This window comes from Microplitis mediator, chromosome 11 (assembly GCF_029852145.1).
Source record: "Microplitis mediator isolate UGA2020A chromosome 11, iyMicMedi2.1, whole genome shotgun sequence".
NCBI classification, from domain to species: domain Eukaryota; kingdom Metazoa; phylum Arthropoda; class Insecta; order Hymenoptera; family Braconidae; genus Microplitis; species Microplitis mediator.
The window spans coordinates 1,215,208-1,232,103 of record NC_079979.1 but is presented as its reverse complement, the minus strand read 5'-3'; the positions used below and the strand labels follow the sequence as shown (position 1 = coordinate 1,232,103).

Below are 16,896 nucleotides of genomic sequence, written 5' to 3'. Positions count from 1 at the left end.
TTTTTATTCATTTTTTTTTTTATTGTAAATTTTGATAGTTCATATCTAGAGAACTAATCATCGGAATTTGATGACTGAGTTGTGAAAACTGTAGCCAAGGATCTATTTTAAAAAATGAGGTTGAAAACGGGCCTCAATTTTGATTAGATAAGGAGTCATGATTTTTTACAGTTGATAAGAAAAAGCGGGAAAACGAAATTTGAATTTATCAATTCCATCAAGCGAATGGTACAAAGAAATATCTCGGAAACTATTGATCGTGGATTTAAATTTTTGAGACAAAAATTGTAGCTGATTGTCTAAACTTTAGAATGAGACCAATTTGGATCCTTAATATTAATAAATTTTTGAGTAATGAATTTTTAAAGTAAAAAAAAAAAGTTTATAAAATAATTTGAATTTTCTATCGAAAGTTATCGACTTGATTGATCGATATCTCGGAAGCTATAGATCATAGAGTGATCAATAGGTAATAAAGTTGTAGCTCAAAGACTGATCTTTGAAAGGAGACTAATTATGACCCCTAATCTTCATTAGTTTTGAAGTTAAGAATTTTTAAAAATACTAAAAAAACATTAGGGGTAAATTTAAATTTTTCGTCCAATGCGAGATTGTCTTCGATAATTAATATCTCAGAAGCTATGGGTCTTAGATCAATCGAACGAAATTGCGAATTGCAGCTCAAAGTCCAATCATTGAAACGAGAGTAATCAAGACCCTTAATTTTAATTTATTCCAAAGTTATGAATTTTTAATTTTTATGTAAAAAAAAAGACTACAAAATTTAAAAACTTTTTATTTCATCTTCACGATTCGATATCTCGCAAGCTAGTGCTCGGAAGTCTGCAAACAATAATAAAAACTGTAGCTCCAAGTCCCAGCTGGAAAATGAGACAAATTCTATTCCCTAATCTCCATAAGTCTCTAAGTTATAAATTTGAAAAGTTCAAAAAATCATTTTTTACCACAACTGTGAATCTTTTCTTCTGATCAGTTTCTTTGTATATATCTACATTCAAGCAACTATCGATCCTAGATCAAAATTTTTGAAACGATAATTGTAGCTACAAGAACACACTTCATATTGAGCCCAAACAGAGTTCTTAATCTTGATAACTTTCCTCGTTAGGAATTTTCAAAGTTCAAATATCAACTTTTTATGAGAACTTTAACTTTTTTTTTAGATCAGTCTATCGATATAGATCCATATTTTATGATCTATTGAACCTAGATCAAACTCTTTGGAATAAAAAATGTATCTACAAGTCTCACCTTTAAAATGAGACCAAAACCGATACTAAATCTTGAATAGATTCCTTGATATGAATTTTTGAACTTAAATAAACAAATTTTTATTATGAATTTCAATTTTTCTCTAGATCATCACATCCATATAAATCGATATCTCAGAAACTAATGATCCAGGATCAATCTTTTTCTTACAAAAATTTCAGCTAGTAGTCTACTCTTCAAAATGAGCCCAATCTCGTTCCTTAATTCCCAAAAGTTTCCAAGTTATAAATTTTCAAAGTTCAAAAAATCGACTTTCACTAAAACTGCGAATTTTCCTCTGATCTGTCCATCGATATAGATCGATATCTCTGAAACTATTGACCCTCGATTAATTTGGTTCCAACAAAAATTGTAGCTACAAGACCACTCTTTGAAATGAGACCGACCCCATTTTTTAATCTTGATAAAATTCCGAGTAATGAATTTTCAAAGTTCATAGAATCCATTTTTTCCAAAACTCATTTCTTTTCCCTAGATCTATTTTTCTAAATACATCAATTTCTCAAAAACTATTGACCCTAGATCAAATTTTTTTAGACAAAAATTGTAGCCACAAGTCCACTCTTCAAAATGAACAGATCCCCATTCCTTAATATTTATAACTTTCCAAGTTATGAATTTTCAAAATTCAAAAATAAAATTTTCATCATAACTTACAGATTTTCTCTAAATCGGTCTATCGATAGTCATCAATTTCTCAAAAACTATCGATCCCAGATCAATTTTTTTTCTGCATAAATTGTAGCCAAAAATCTACTCTTCAAAATGAGCATAACTCCGTTCCGTAATCTTTATTGCAGCAATAAATATCATAATTAAAAAAAATATATACGTGGAATTCCCTCCCAATTCTTTTAAATTAAAAAAAAAAATTAAAAAAAAAAAATGTAATAAAAATAATGAGATTAAGTGTGTGATCACAGGTGTGCAATAGCTGATAAAAATTATATCTACAGTATATTCTTACAAAATATATATTTATATATTTATTATCTATGTCAAGTACACATGCACTAAAAACCTATTCCATGTAAAAATGTAAACATTTAATTATCGATATCTCGTTCCCAAATTATCGTAGCCCAAAAAAAAATTTCTTTCCGAACCTTAAACAGTCTAGTATTCATTTTTCCTGCACCCAAAATCCAAAAAAATTATCTGCAAGTAAAATATAAATTTTTATCCCTCCCACTTTTGCTCCCGTCCAAAAGATAAATTTTTGTCTTTCGATATCTCGAAATCCAGACGAAAAAAATTGAACTTCGACGACCCTTTTGAAAAGGAAATTTCCTGTTCTACAACTTTGGTCATCATGAAAAATGGCCTAGGGTCAATAGATTCAAAGTTACGTCATTTTGAGTGCGACAACAAAATGGCGGCGGCTAAACTTGAAAATAAAAATATTCGGAGGCCTGTAACTTTTTAACTAGAGGTTTTAGAGAAATTTTTATAGAGACAAAAATTGTAGAGAATTGAATTTTATGTATAAAAAAAAATTTGAAAAATTTTTTTGATGGGTTCGTTACAAAGAAAAGGGGGTGGGAGGCAAAAAAAATCGAAAATTAGAATTTTCCAAGCTGACCAATGAGCTCTGGGATGAAAGGAAAATTTTTAAGAGGAAATTGATGTCGTGGGTTGAAAAGTGGACACTTGAAGCTGTATTTAAAAATTTTTTTCAAAAATATCGGAAGGTTAAAAAAAAAGTTATGGAATTTTGTAGCAAAAGTTGAAACAAAATGAAGCGGGAAATTTTTTTTACTTTTATTTATCGAGTGCTTTGAGTACATCTTGATCATTGATATCTTCGACTATCAATCCATTGATGATAAGAAAGTACTCGTGCACTTATTACACGATAATTCTTCAGTAGATTAGAAAAAAAAAGAATAGAATTTCTTATTTATCAGTATAATAAAAATATTTATGACTGACTAATGACAGAGTTGTATTTTTTTAATTAGGAATTACCCAGAAGTCGTGTAATGACGACAGTAATAAATATTTTTAGTTATTAAAATTATAAGGTCACGCATTAGTTGATTTTTTTTTTTTTTTATTTTAATGTAATGTATAAACTTGAAGTTTAAAAATTTATAACCTAGAAACTTATCGGAATTAAGGAATGGAAGTGGACTCAATTTAAAGAGGGAACTTCTAGCTACAATTTTTATAAAAAAAAATTTGATCTACGGTCAATAGTTTTTGAGATATTGATGTATTTAGAAAGATCTAGGGAAAAGAAATGAGTTTTGGAAAAAATGGATTCTATGAACTTTGAAAATTCATAACTCGAAATTTTATCAAGATTAAGAAATGGGGTCGGTCTCATTTCAAAGAGTGACCTTTAAGCTACAATTTTTGTTGGAACCAAATTAATCGAGGGTCAATAGTTTCAGAGATATCGATCTATATCGATGGACAGATCAGAGGAAAATTCGCAGTTTTAGTAAAAGTCGATTTTTTGAACTTTGAAAATTTATAACTTGGAAACTTTTGGGAATTAAGGAACGAGATTGGGCTCATTTTGAAGAGTAGACTACTAGCTGAAATTTTTGTAAGAAAAAGATTGATCCTGGATCATTAGTTTCTGAGATATCGATTTATATGGATGTGATGATCTAGAGAAAAATTGAAATTCATAATAAAAATTTGTTTTTTTAAGTTCAAAAATTCATATCATGGAATCTATTCAAGATTTAGTATCGGTGTTGGTCTCATTTTAAAGGTGAGACTTGTAGCTACATTTTTATTCCAAAGAGTTTGATCTAGGTTCAATAGATCATAAAATACGGATCTGTATCGATAGACTGATCTAAAAAAAAAGTGAAAGTTCTCATAAAAAGTTGATATCTGAACTTTGAAAATTCCTAACGAGGAAAGTTATCAAGATTAAGAACTCTGTTTGGGCTCAATATGAAGTGTGTTCTTGTAGCTACAATTATCGTTTCAAAAATTTTGATCTAGGATCGATAGTTGCTTGAATGTAGATATATACAAAGAAACTGATCAGAAGAAAAGATTGACAGTTGTGGTAAAAAATGATTTTTTGAACTTTGAAAATTTATAACTTAGAGACTTATGGAAATAGGGAATAGTATTTGTCTCATTTTCCAGCTGGGACTTGGAGCTACAGTTTTTATTATTGTTTGCAGACTTCCGAACACTAGCTTGCGAGATATCGAATTGTGAAGATGAAATAAAAAGTTTTTAAATTTTGTAGTCATTTTTTTTACATAAAAATTAAAAATTCATAACTTTGGAATAAATTAAAATTAAGGGTCTTGATTACTCTCGTTTCAATGATTGGACTTTGAGCTGCAATTTGCAATTTCGTTCGATTGATCTAAGACCCATAGCTTCTGAGATATTAATTATCGAAGACAATCTCGCATTGGACGAAAAATTTAAATTTACCCCTAATGTTTTTTTAGTATTTTTAAAAATTCTTAACTTCAAAACTAATGAAGATTAGGGGTCATAATTAGTCTCCTTTCAAAGATCAGTCTTTGAGCTACAACTTTATTACCTATTGATCACTCTATGATCTATAGCTTCCGAGATATCGATCAATCAAGTCGATAACTTTCGATAGAAAATTCAAATTATTTTATAAACTTTTTTTTTTTACTTTAAAAATTCATTACTCAAAAATTTATTAATATTAAGGATCCAAATTGGTCTCATTCTAAAGTTTAGACAATCAGCTACAATTTTTGTCTCAAAAATTTAAATCCACGATCAATAGTTTCCGAGATATTTATTTGTACCATTCGCTTGATGGAATTGATAAATTCAAATTTCAATTTACCGCTTTTTCTTATTAACTGTAAAAAATCATGACTCCTTATCTAATCAAAATTGAGGCCCGTTTTCAACCTCATTTTTTAAAACAGATCCTTGGCTACAATTTTCACAATTTAGTCATCAAATTTCGACGATTACTTCTCTAGCCCGCATGAAAAAAACTTATACCCTGAAATTATATCAGATAATATAATATTTATTATATTATAGTATAATTTAGAATATAAATAATTATATATTTAAAAATAACTACTTTTTTGCCGTTTTCAATATAAAATTTTATATTTTAAAAGTATATCAATATAATATATAATTTTTTATTTTGGCATATATTATCATTATAAAAACTCCATGTAATATTAGATTATATAAAAAAAATATATGTCATTATATAGTATCAATTTATAGGTTTATATATATTATGATTTTATAATTCAAATTATATTATTAACAGTATAATATAATATATAATGCTCGTATATAAGCTTGTATATATTAAAAGATATACATGACACTTTTGTGCTTCGAAAAAATTTCAGTTCCATGAATGCTCTTTCGGTATCCTCTAAAACTTATTTTATTTTGAGTAATTATTTTTTTATATTAAAAATTAATCATATAAATGAAAATTTATAGTCATAACGACTCTCTCTACAAACTTCCTTTCAAGTTCGATCTACATACTTAATTTACTCGAATAAAATATATTCTCATCGATACTCACAATCATCGTCAAACTGAAAGTCTTTATTTTTCATATTTTATTTTATATTTTTAGATATATAATGTATTATATAATTAAATTGTGTAAAAAAAACTCGTTCCAAAAAGATTCCAAAAAAGTTCCGCATATGGAACTTCTAAACATGAGACAGATTAGAACTTCGAATGGAACTTTTTTGGAACGTTAGTAATTTTGATGGTAAAAAAAAAGTTGTTATGAGCAAATTTAGAGTAAAAAAAGGACGTTCTTGGAACTTTTTTGGAATTTTTTATGGACGTTTTTTTTTAGTTCTATAAAAAATTCAAAAGTAGTGATTTTTGAACTATTTTGGCATGTTTCTGGAACGTCTTTATTCTACAACAGATGCAAAAGAAGTGATTTTTGAAAGTTTTTGGAACGCCTTTTTTAGTCCATAAAAAGTCAAAAGTGGTGATTCTGGAACTTTTTTGGAATGTTTTTGGAACATCTACTTTAGTTCTATAATAGGTTGTAAAGTAACGATTTTTGAACCATTTTTGAATGTTTTTGGAACATCTTTTTTAGCTTTCGAAAAAGGCCAAAAGTGGTGATTATGGAACTTTTTTGGAATGTCCATTTAAAATTCCAAAAAAGTTCCAAGAACGTCTTTTTTTGACTCTAAATTCACTCATAAAAACTTTTTATTTACCATCAAAATGACTAACGTTCCAAAAAAGTTCCATTCGAAGTTCTAATCTGTCTCATGTTTAGAAGTTCCACATGCAGAACTTTTTTGGAATCTTTTTGGAACAAATTTTTTTTACACGGGAATACAATATACAATTCAATATCTTGAGATTCTCCAAGGTCAATTATATAAAAAAATATATTCTATTATATATCATTCCAATATATGTAAATTTATAATGAATTTTATAAGTTAAAAATTATATTTTATAATTATATTACATATTATGAAAGTATGTATATATTTTTTTTATAATTTAAATTATAAATCAAAGTATAACTTTGAATTTATATAAATATTATATTTTATTATACATACATTTTTGCCGTTTTATAAAATTATATATTTACGGTATATTTTTTTATATATAATCAAAATATATGTTATTTTCATGCGGGAGATATGAACTATCAAAATTTCTAAGAAGCTTAAAATAAAAAAAAAGGTTTTAATTCGAAATAAGAAAAATAGTTAATCAATTAATATATTTATTTATTGTTATATTTTTTATCACTATCATAATTATTGTTATAATAATTATAGTTGTTAATAATAAGGTACAGAAAGTAAAAAAAAAATTATTTTTTATTTTTTATTCTCGTCACTGACAATCACATTTTTTAGCAAAATAATAATAAAAATAGTAATAATATTAATAATAGTAATAATCTTAATAATAATAATAATAATAATGGGATATTTACAATGCATTGAATAGTTAATGAAAAAAAAAAAATTACTAGGTTACAAAAAAAAACTTTTTTTGTACTTGGCGTTTCAGTCTGTAAAATATTTAACTGGAAGCATTCATATACATAATTTTTTTTTATTCAATTTATTTGCTAACAATAATCACTAATTATAATTACAATTAAAAATCGCAGATCATTTAATTGGCCACAAAAAAAATTTTAGGAAATTTTCTGTAAAGAAAAATCACTGTAATGGCACGAAAATTTAATTTTTTTTTAGCAAAAAAGTAACTAGGGAAAGTTACCAGACGATATAGAGAATTTTCAGTTTACAGTAAATTTCGTATCTTCTGAAGTCTAGAACATTTTTTCTAATTCCCTATGAAAATTTCTAAAAAATTACTAGAAGTTATTAATCTAGGGATATCATAATATTTTTCCAATTTGTGCCGAGGATAACTTTTCCAAAAATTTTCCTGGAAAAATTCCCTAGGAGAATTCTGGAAAAACTTACTAGACTTTCATGAACTAGGGAATTTTCCCGGAGAAAATTTAATTAATCAGTTGAGTTGTATTTTTAAAAATCCCTTAGGAAAAGTTACCAGATAAAAATATAGGGAATTTTCCGTTTCTAGTAAATTTATTCTCTTTTAAAGTCTAGAACATTTCTTCAAAATTCCCTATGAACAATTTCTGAAAAATTACTAGAAGTTATTAATCTAGGGATATCATAATATTTTTCCAATTTGTGCCGAGAATAACTTTTCCAAAAATTTTCCTGAAAAAAATCCCTAGGAGAATTCTGGAAAAACTTACTAGACTTTCATGAACTAGGGAATTTTCCCGGAGAAAATTTAATTAATCAGTTGAGTTGTATTTTTAAAAATCCCTTAGGAAAAGTTACCAGATAAAAATATAGGGAATTTTCCGTTTCTAGAAAATTTATTCTCTTTTAAAGTCTAGAACATTTCTTCAAAATTCCCTATGAACAATTTCTGAAAAATTACTAGAAGTTATAAATCGAGGGATTTCATAATATTTTTTCAATTTGTGCCGAGAATAATTTTTCCAAAATTTCCAGGTAAAATTCCCTAGGAGAATTCTGAAAAAAGTTACTAGACTTTCATGAACTAGGGAATTTTCCCGGAGAGATTTAATTAATAAGTTGAGTTATATTTTCAAAAATCCCTCAGGGAAAGTTACCAGATAAAAATATAGGGAATTTTCCGTTTCTAGTAAATTAATTTCTTTCAAAGTCTAGAACATTTCTTCGAAAATTCATTTTGAAAATTACTAGAAGTTATGAATCTAGGGATTTTTTAATATTCCTTTAATCTGTGCCAAATAACTTCTCCAAAATCCCCTAGGAACATTATCTGGGAAAATTATGTGCAAAGTTACTAGACTTTCTTGAACTAGGGATTTTTCAATAAAATTTGAATTTATAAGTTGAGCCGTATTTGAAAAATTCCCTGGACAAAGTTACTAGATAACAATCTAGGGAATTTTTCTAGTAAAATTGTCAACTTTTGAGCCGAAAACAATTTTTGAAAACTTTTCTTCTTGGAAAAGTTGTAAAAAATGTTACTAGATTAACAAGAACTAGGAATCGTTAAATTTTTTACTTTAGTTAACAACTAGTTCATAAAAAATTCCCTGGAAAAATCCTTGAGTAACTCGATAAAAAATTACTAGACAAAATCACCAGATTTCGCTGAGCTAGGGCATTTTCTGTAAATTTTTTACTTAAAACGATTTTTGAAAACTCCCTAGATATTAAAAAATCTTGTACATTGAAAAAATCACTAGAAACTTTTTGTGGTATTCTCAAGATCAATAAAAAAATTCCCTAGTCATTTCCTTCTCATTTCTTTAACTCGTAAAAATTTAAGTCACAAAAAATTTACTAGAAAAATTCCCCGGCAAATTCTCTAGAGATAAATTTACTTATAATTATATCTTTAGAATTCTTCACAAAATCCCAAGAACTTCCCTAGTTTCATAAAATTTCTAGACAAATTCCAGTGATAAATAACAATCGTCCGCAAAATCACTTTCTAAAAGTCACTAGACCCATAAAATATTTTTATTCTTCTTTAGATTTACAAAATTAAAAGATCCTACTTAAAAAAAAATCACTAGACACCACAATGAGACACCAGTTCCCACTCCCATTCTTCCCTCGACTCTAATCTTCTTTTTTCTTCCTCAACTTCCCCTCAGTCTGTATCGTTCTCGAAACTAGATCCACACATTCCCCTAGTTCCATTCCCCTATTTTTGTCTCTCCCCTCCAACTCATCTTCCCCCTCTCCAACAATTTTGCTGAGAGTCATAATATAACTGCACGCAATCCTCAACACCGAGAGCTTCGACAGTTTCTGGTTGTGTGAATACGCAGGTATGGACTTCCTCAAAGTATTGAAAGCCGCGCTGATGGTATGGACTCGCGTGCGTTCCCGAGCGTTGGCTTCAATCCTGCGCTCTCGTGTCATATTTTTGTAGTTCCTTTGTCCTGAAGGATTCGATTGCTCGGACATTCCGTTGCTCGTGGAAGACATCGCCTGACTTGTGGAAGACATCCGACTGCTAGGGATTAATTTATTACTATTTATTCTGTCGTAATTTTGACTATTGAGCGAACGTTTGTCCTCATAAGGAACCTCTGTGACTCCTGGATGAGCTGGAACACGTGCGTCCCCACGAAGAACTAGAGCTAGAGGCTCTTCTTGGTGGGGGAAGTCCTCATAGAGCTGCTGGGTCCTTGCCGAGGAGTGGGGGAGCCTAGCAGTAGGATTGGGACTCAATCGAGCGGAGTGGGGGTTCAGACTAGTGGGAACGGGACTCAGTGGGCCAGAGACTGGGGCCTGAGTGGGGATGGAACTCACGGGAGATGAGTGGGGCCGTGTGGTGGGACTCTCTGGCCCAGAATTTTGGGCCCGGGTAGAAGGGAGGGGAGCGCTAGGGACTGACTGAAGCCTAGCGAGGACTTGAGCATGGATTCGTGCCTCGTAGAGACGCTGGGATTCTTCACTGCGTCGACGCTCTTCTTCCAGCCGCCAGCGCTCTTCTTGCGTGTCTTCGGCAGCCTTGTCAGGGTGTGGGGAGCTCCAAGGTCGGAAGGGGGAGCCAGTAGAGCGCTCGATGAACCGACGCTTCTTCAATGGACGATTAGGTGCGTCGGACTTGCAGTTCTTCTTAGGCTCGGCGAGTTTCCGCTTGTTCCGCAGAGAAATTGGGGAGATTTGGACCTCCACGCTGTCCTCAGAGCCGCTAGGCGAGTGCAGGTTCTCGTCCTCTCCGCTGCAGAACCCGGCGTCCTTCTCGGATCCGGACATGACGTCTGGAATAAAAAATTTTTGTTAAAATTTGATAAAAGTTTTTTTTTTTTGTACTCAAAAATTCATAACTTCTAAACTAATTAAAATTAAGGCTTCTGATTGGGCTCATTTCAAAGATAAGATCTCTAGCTACAATTTTCACTGGTCATTGATCACGTTTCGATAACTAGTCTTCGAAATATCGAAGAAAAAATAAAAAAAAGTAATTTTGAAAAATTGCTCTATTAAAAAATTTTTTAAATTATGATTAAATCAATTTATACGTAAAAAAAAAATTACATGAATATAATTTTATAAGAGAATGATATAGCAATAGCTAAACGTTTGATCATTGAGGTCCTTGAGGTCAGCGACAGGCGCCATCAAGTCAGTCTCCAATCGATCTCTTTCTCTCTTTTACTCTCTACTCTCTCATTCATCAACGTACACACGCATACTAGACACATGTGAATAAATAAACAACTTGTTATGATAATATAGAAAAATTTATTGCAAGTACGTACGCAAGTTGTCTTATCTTTCATTGAGAAATTTTTTTAACTCAATTTATAAATAACGAGCATTATTTGTTGCAATCAGACATCGATATCTCGAGAACTAATTATCGAAATTTGATAACTGGGTCGTGAAAATTGTAGCCAAGGATCTGATCCACAAATTGAGCACAATGACGATCGTTAATATCGATAAGTTTTTTAGTTATGAATTTTTTGAGGGAAATTAATTTTTTTATCAAAATTTTGGGTTTTCGATTTTTAAGGAAGTATTTATATAAATAAATATCGTAGAAACTGTTGATCCCAGAGCTTGCTTTTGCTGATGAAAATTGTAGTCTGAAGCCTAAGCTTTGATTTGAACCGTTTTTTAGTCTTCAATCTTCGAAAGTTTCCAAGTTATGAATTTTTAAAGGTCAAAGAAAAAATTTTTGCCATAATTTTCAACTGTTCTTGATCAGCTGATCTATAAAGATCGATATTACTTAGAAACTATCGATCCTAGATCAAACTGTTTCAAACAAAAATTGTAGCTACTAATCCTATCTTCAAATTGCAACCAACCCCGTTCCTTAATCTTTACAAGTTTCCAAGTTATGAATTTTGAAAGCTCAAAAAAAAATTTTACCAAAAATTCATCATTTTTATCCGACTATCTATATCGATCAATATCTTAGAAACTATCGATCCCAGATCAAACTCTTTTGCACAAAAATTGTAGCTACTAATCCTATCTTCAAATTGCAACCAACCCCGTTCCTTAATCTCTACAAGTTTCAAAGTTACAAATTTTCAAAGTTCAAAAAAAAAATTTTTGCCATAATTTTCAAGTCTGTTCTTAATCAGCTGATCTATAGATCGATGTAACTTAAAAACTATCGACCCTAGATCAAACTGTTTCAAACAAAAATTGTAGCTACTAATCCTATCTTCAAATTGCAACCAACCCCGTTCCTTAATCTCTACAAGTTTCCAAGTTATGAATTTTGAAAGCTCAAAAAAAAATTTTACCAAAAATTTATCATTTTGATCCGTCTATCTATATCGATCAATATCTCAGAAACTATCGATCCCAGATCAAACTCTTTCGCACAAAAATTGTAGCTACTAATCCTATCTTCAAATTGCAACGAACCCCGTTCCTTAATCTCTACAAGTTTCAAAGTTATGAATTTTCAAAGTTCAAAAAAAAAATTTTTGCCATAATTTTCAACTCTGTTCTTAATCAGCTGATCTATAAAGATCGATATTACTTAGAAACTATCGATCCTAGATCAAACTGTTTCAGACAAAAGTTGTAGCTACTAATCCTATCTTTCAATTGCAACCGATCCCGTTCCTTAATCTCTACAAGTTTCCAAGTTATGAATTTTGAAAGCTCAAAAAAAAATTTTACCAAAAATTTATCATTTTGATCCGACTATCTATATCGATCAATATCGTAGAAACTATCGATCCCAGATCAAACTCTTTTAGACAAAAATTGTAGCTACTAATCCTATCTTCAAATTGTAACCAACCCCGTTCCTTAATCTCTACAAGTTTCAAAGTTACAAATTTTCAAAGTTCTAAAAAAAAATTTTGCCATCATTTTCAACTCTGTTCTTAATCAGCTGATCTATAAAGATCGATATTACTTAGAAACTATCGATCCTAGATCAAACTGTTTCAGACAAAAGTTGTAGCTACTAATCCTATTTTCAAATTGCAACCAACCCCGTTCCTTAATCTATACAAGTTTCCAAGTGACGAATTTCCAAAGTTCAAAAAAAATTCTCCCAAAAATTTATCATTTTGATCCGTCTATCTATATCGATCAATATCTCAGGAACTATCGATCATAGATCAAACTCGTTTTCATAAAATTTGTAGCCTTAAGTCTCTTCTTCAAAACGAACCCAACCCCGTTTCTTAATTCCCATAATTTTCCAAGTTACAACATTTCAAAGTCCAAAAAATAGAATCAATTCCCTAAATTTCCCAAAAATAATAACGAAAAATATTCATAAATCATTTAAATTTTTTTTTTCTGCACCACGTGTTCAAAATATATGAAAAAATAAATATAATAAATCCGTGAGTCAGAAAATAAGGTATAAAAGATCACGTAGGAGTTAAACTTGCTCCGTCTTCAGACTTCGCAGCTGGTGACCGTCTCGCCCACTTGCGTATTTTACAACATACTCCTTCTTTTATCATCCACATACATATATATACATACATATATATCTATATCTATATCTATATATATATATATCTGCATATTTAACTTTCCGCACGTGTCTCCTCTTAAATTTTTTTTTTTATTTAATTTTTTTTTACGTCCAATCAAATTGGTCCCGATCTTCGCGAGATCTAAACATCTGGTAAATTTATTTATTCACTTAATTTTTTTACTTTTTTTTTTTATTTTCCAAAACGCATGCAATGTAACAAGAAAATGAAGGAAACAAATTTTCGTAAGGAAAATTACTTTTTTTTTTGGATTCGAATTGAAATTTATTCCAGATGTCTTGAGTTATTTTCACAGGCCGGATGTACTGTTTTAACAACTGCGTTCTTGTATGTGCACGTGCCGACAAGAAAATTATTTTTTAACTTTCTGATAGCAATTCAATGATAAAAAAAGGTTATTTAATATTTTCGTAATGAAAGATAAGAAATCAAGGTCTTTTGATTTGAGCTTTGAAAATTCATAACTTGGAAACTTATGGAGATTAAGGAACGGGATTGGTTGCAATTTGAAGATAGGATTAGTAGCTACAATTTTTGTAAAAAAGAATTTGATCTGGGATCGATAGTTTCTAAGATATTGATCGATATAGATAGACGGATCAAAATGAGAATTTTTGGGAAAATTTTTTTTGAACTTTGAAAATTCGTAACATGGAAACTTATGAAGATTAAGGAGCGGGGTTGGTTGCAATTTGAAAATAGGATTAGTAGCTACAATTTTTGTCTAGAAGAGTTTGATCTGGGATCGATAGTTTCTAAGATATTGATCGATATAGATAGACGGATCAAAATGAGATTTTTTGGGAAAATCTTTTTTGAACTTTGGAAATTCGTAACTTGAAGACTTATGGAGATTAAGGAACGGGATTGGTTGCAATTTGAAAATAGGATTAGTAGCTACAATTTTTGTTTGAAACAGTTTGATCTAGGGTCGATAGTTTCTAAGTTATATCGATTTATATAGATCAGCTGATTAAGAACAGAGTTGAAAATTATGGCAAAATTTTTTTTTTGAACTTTGAAAATTTGTAACTTTGAAACTTGTAGAGATTAAGGAACGGGCTTGGTTGCAATTTGAAGGTAGGATTAGTAGCTACAATTTTTGTCTGAAAGAGTTTGATCTGGGATTGATAGTTTCTAAGATATCGATCGATATTGATAGACTGAACAAAATAAGAATTTTTGGGAAAATTTTTTTTCGAACTTTAAAAATTCGTAACTTGGAAACTTATGGAGATTAAGGAACGGGGTTGGTTGCAATTTGAAGGTAGGATTAGAAGCTACAATTTTTGTCTAAAAGAGTTTGATCTAGGATCGATAGTTTCTAAGATATCGATCGATATAGATAGACGGATCAAAATAAGAATTTTTGGGAAAATTTTTTTTGAACTTTGGAAATTCGTAACTTGGAAACTTATAGAGATTAAGGAGCGGGGTTGGTTGCAAGTTGAAGATAGGATTAGTAGCTACAAATTTTGTCTCAAAGAGTTTGATCTAGGATCGATAGTTTTTGAGATCCCGACCTATATAGATCGCTAGACAAAGTTCAAAATTTGTTAAAAATTTCTTTTTCGAACTTAAAAAATTCATAACTCAGAAGTTTTTCAAAACTAAGTGATGAAGTTTGACTCATTTTGAAACTTGAACTTTTGACTACAATTTTCATTTTTCAATAATTTAATTCCGAGCGATAGATTTCGAGATATCGAACTTGTAATTTCACAACAAAAAATAGCCCCGAAAATTTCTCATTACTTAAAACATTGAAATTAATTCACAAAGTAAAGGTTCCACAGGTGCACAAACTACTATAATTCACCTCGACAGATTGTTAATCTCACCCCAGATTATTTATGCCGTCAACACTAAAAGTAACCCCTTTTAAAACAACAAGTGCATCTATAATCGCCTCACACACGCACAAACTATTGTTTCGTAACGCCTGTGGGTGCGTCTGCCGTGTAATTGATGTCAAGATATTTAAACCCGATAATTATTCAAAAGTACTTCCTCCTATCAATTAAATATTTACTTCCTGTTTTTATCCAGTTTACTCAACTGAGCAAACGCGCATCTATTTATGCCATTATCTCTTCAACTATTCATCCTAGAAAAAAAAGTTGTTTACAATTTTTACCGGAAATTTTCTCAACTACAATTTTACTCCTCATCATTTTTTCTCCCAGGCCGATAGTTTCCGAATTATGCCCAAAAAACCGTCACCGTAAAAACTTTGCCCCTAACAAGGCGCCTTGTCACTAAAAACTCTATTTAATTAACAACTTCGATGAATCGAACTTTTGTAGATGTTTATATCAACTCTCCAGTAAATTTCCTATTCAAAAACCCCCCAAAAGATCAAAGTCGGCGCGATAGAACGCCCAGAATCCGCAGTCAAAAAATTGGCGCCCACTTTAAAAATTCAAATTTTTTTTTTTCATATGTATACACACATATATGCATGTATGTATAATATATATGTATATATAAAGTCTTTGTCATTAAGTCTGGTAACAACCCACGCTGGCGCCTTGACTCTATCTCTTTTTATTTTTTTTATATCCTCGACTCGGTTTCTCGCGACTCCCTCTCCCGCGTTCACATCCTCGAGTAAGCGGCAATCGAGAAAATACCTTACATTCGATTCTGTCCCGTCAGACTGGCGCCTAATTATTATTATTGTGATAAAATTCAAAAACAAAAAATCCTCTGGACAAAAAAAATCACATTTCCACACTAGGACACTTTTCATTTCTCGCACTAGTGTTAAAAAAAAAATTAATCATAATTACCTTTTATATATGTTAGTTCACACGTATCACTATTCATTTTTCCAAAAAATTATTTTTCATCACACAGTTGAAAAAAAAATTTTTTCACTTCACTGAATCCAAAATTGTTTTTTTACGCACGATATAAAATTTCCGCACGGACGAAATATATTTTGTAGCTGCGCTTCTTCACTTCGAGACGTTTGGCGCCGTACTGATCTACTGATTCAAGCGTGAGCGCGTGGGCTGGCTGGTGTACTCGGCAGTGAGTGAGGGCGAGGGCGGGGGGGGGGCATAGCGCGAGTGCTGAAGGGGCAGCGGGGGTAGAAGGGGGTGGGGAAAGAGTAGAGGGGGGCGTAAGACAGTAGTATAGCAGTGGTATGCGTCGCACATGTGGAGGGGGCGACACTTCGGCGCCAGACTTGGCTGCATTGAGACTTTTTTTTGACTTTCTCTTTTTAGGTGGCGCCAAATGTTTGAATTTTTTTGAAAATTCGTGGCTGGTTATCTAAAGAAGATTAAGGGACCGGATTGCTTTTGTCTTACAGGTCAGATTCTTGGGTATAATTTTCACAGCTATGATGTTGAGATTCGATAATTAGGTTTCGAGATATCGAACTTTTAAGATGAGTAGTAATATGAAGGTTTTTAAATTCTTGGTTTTAAGTTTGAAAATTTGTAACTTGTGAGATTATGAAAATTAAGGGACGGTCTTGGTCGTATTTTGAAGAGGAGACTTAAGACTACATTTTTTATCTCAAACGATTTGATCTATGGTCGATAGTTTCCGAGATATCGATCTATTTAATCAGTTGATCAGAAGAAGAGTTGAAAATT

The 16,896-nt window shown here is 30.8% G+C and overlaps 1 protein-coding gene across 1 annotated transcript; it reads right to left on the bottom strand.

Moving 5' to 3' along the window:
- Positions 1–7,213: 7,213 nt before the first annotated feature.
- LOC130677611 (transcription factor atoh8-like) lies at positions 7,214–16,292 on the bottom strand. The gene is made up of 2 exons (XM_057484455.1): positions 16,081–16,292; positions 7,214–10,561 (listed from the first exon to the last, which is right to left on the bottom strand). The coding sequence occupies exons 1-2, from the start codon at positions 16,115–16,117 to the stop codon at positions 9,408–9,410; spliced, it is 1,191 nt and encodes a 396-aa protein (XP_057340438.1). The 5' UTR covers positions 16,118–16,292; the 3' UTR covers positions 7,214–9,407.
- Positions 16,293–16,896: the final 604 nt, after the last annotated feature.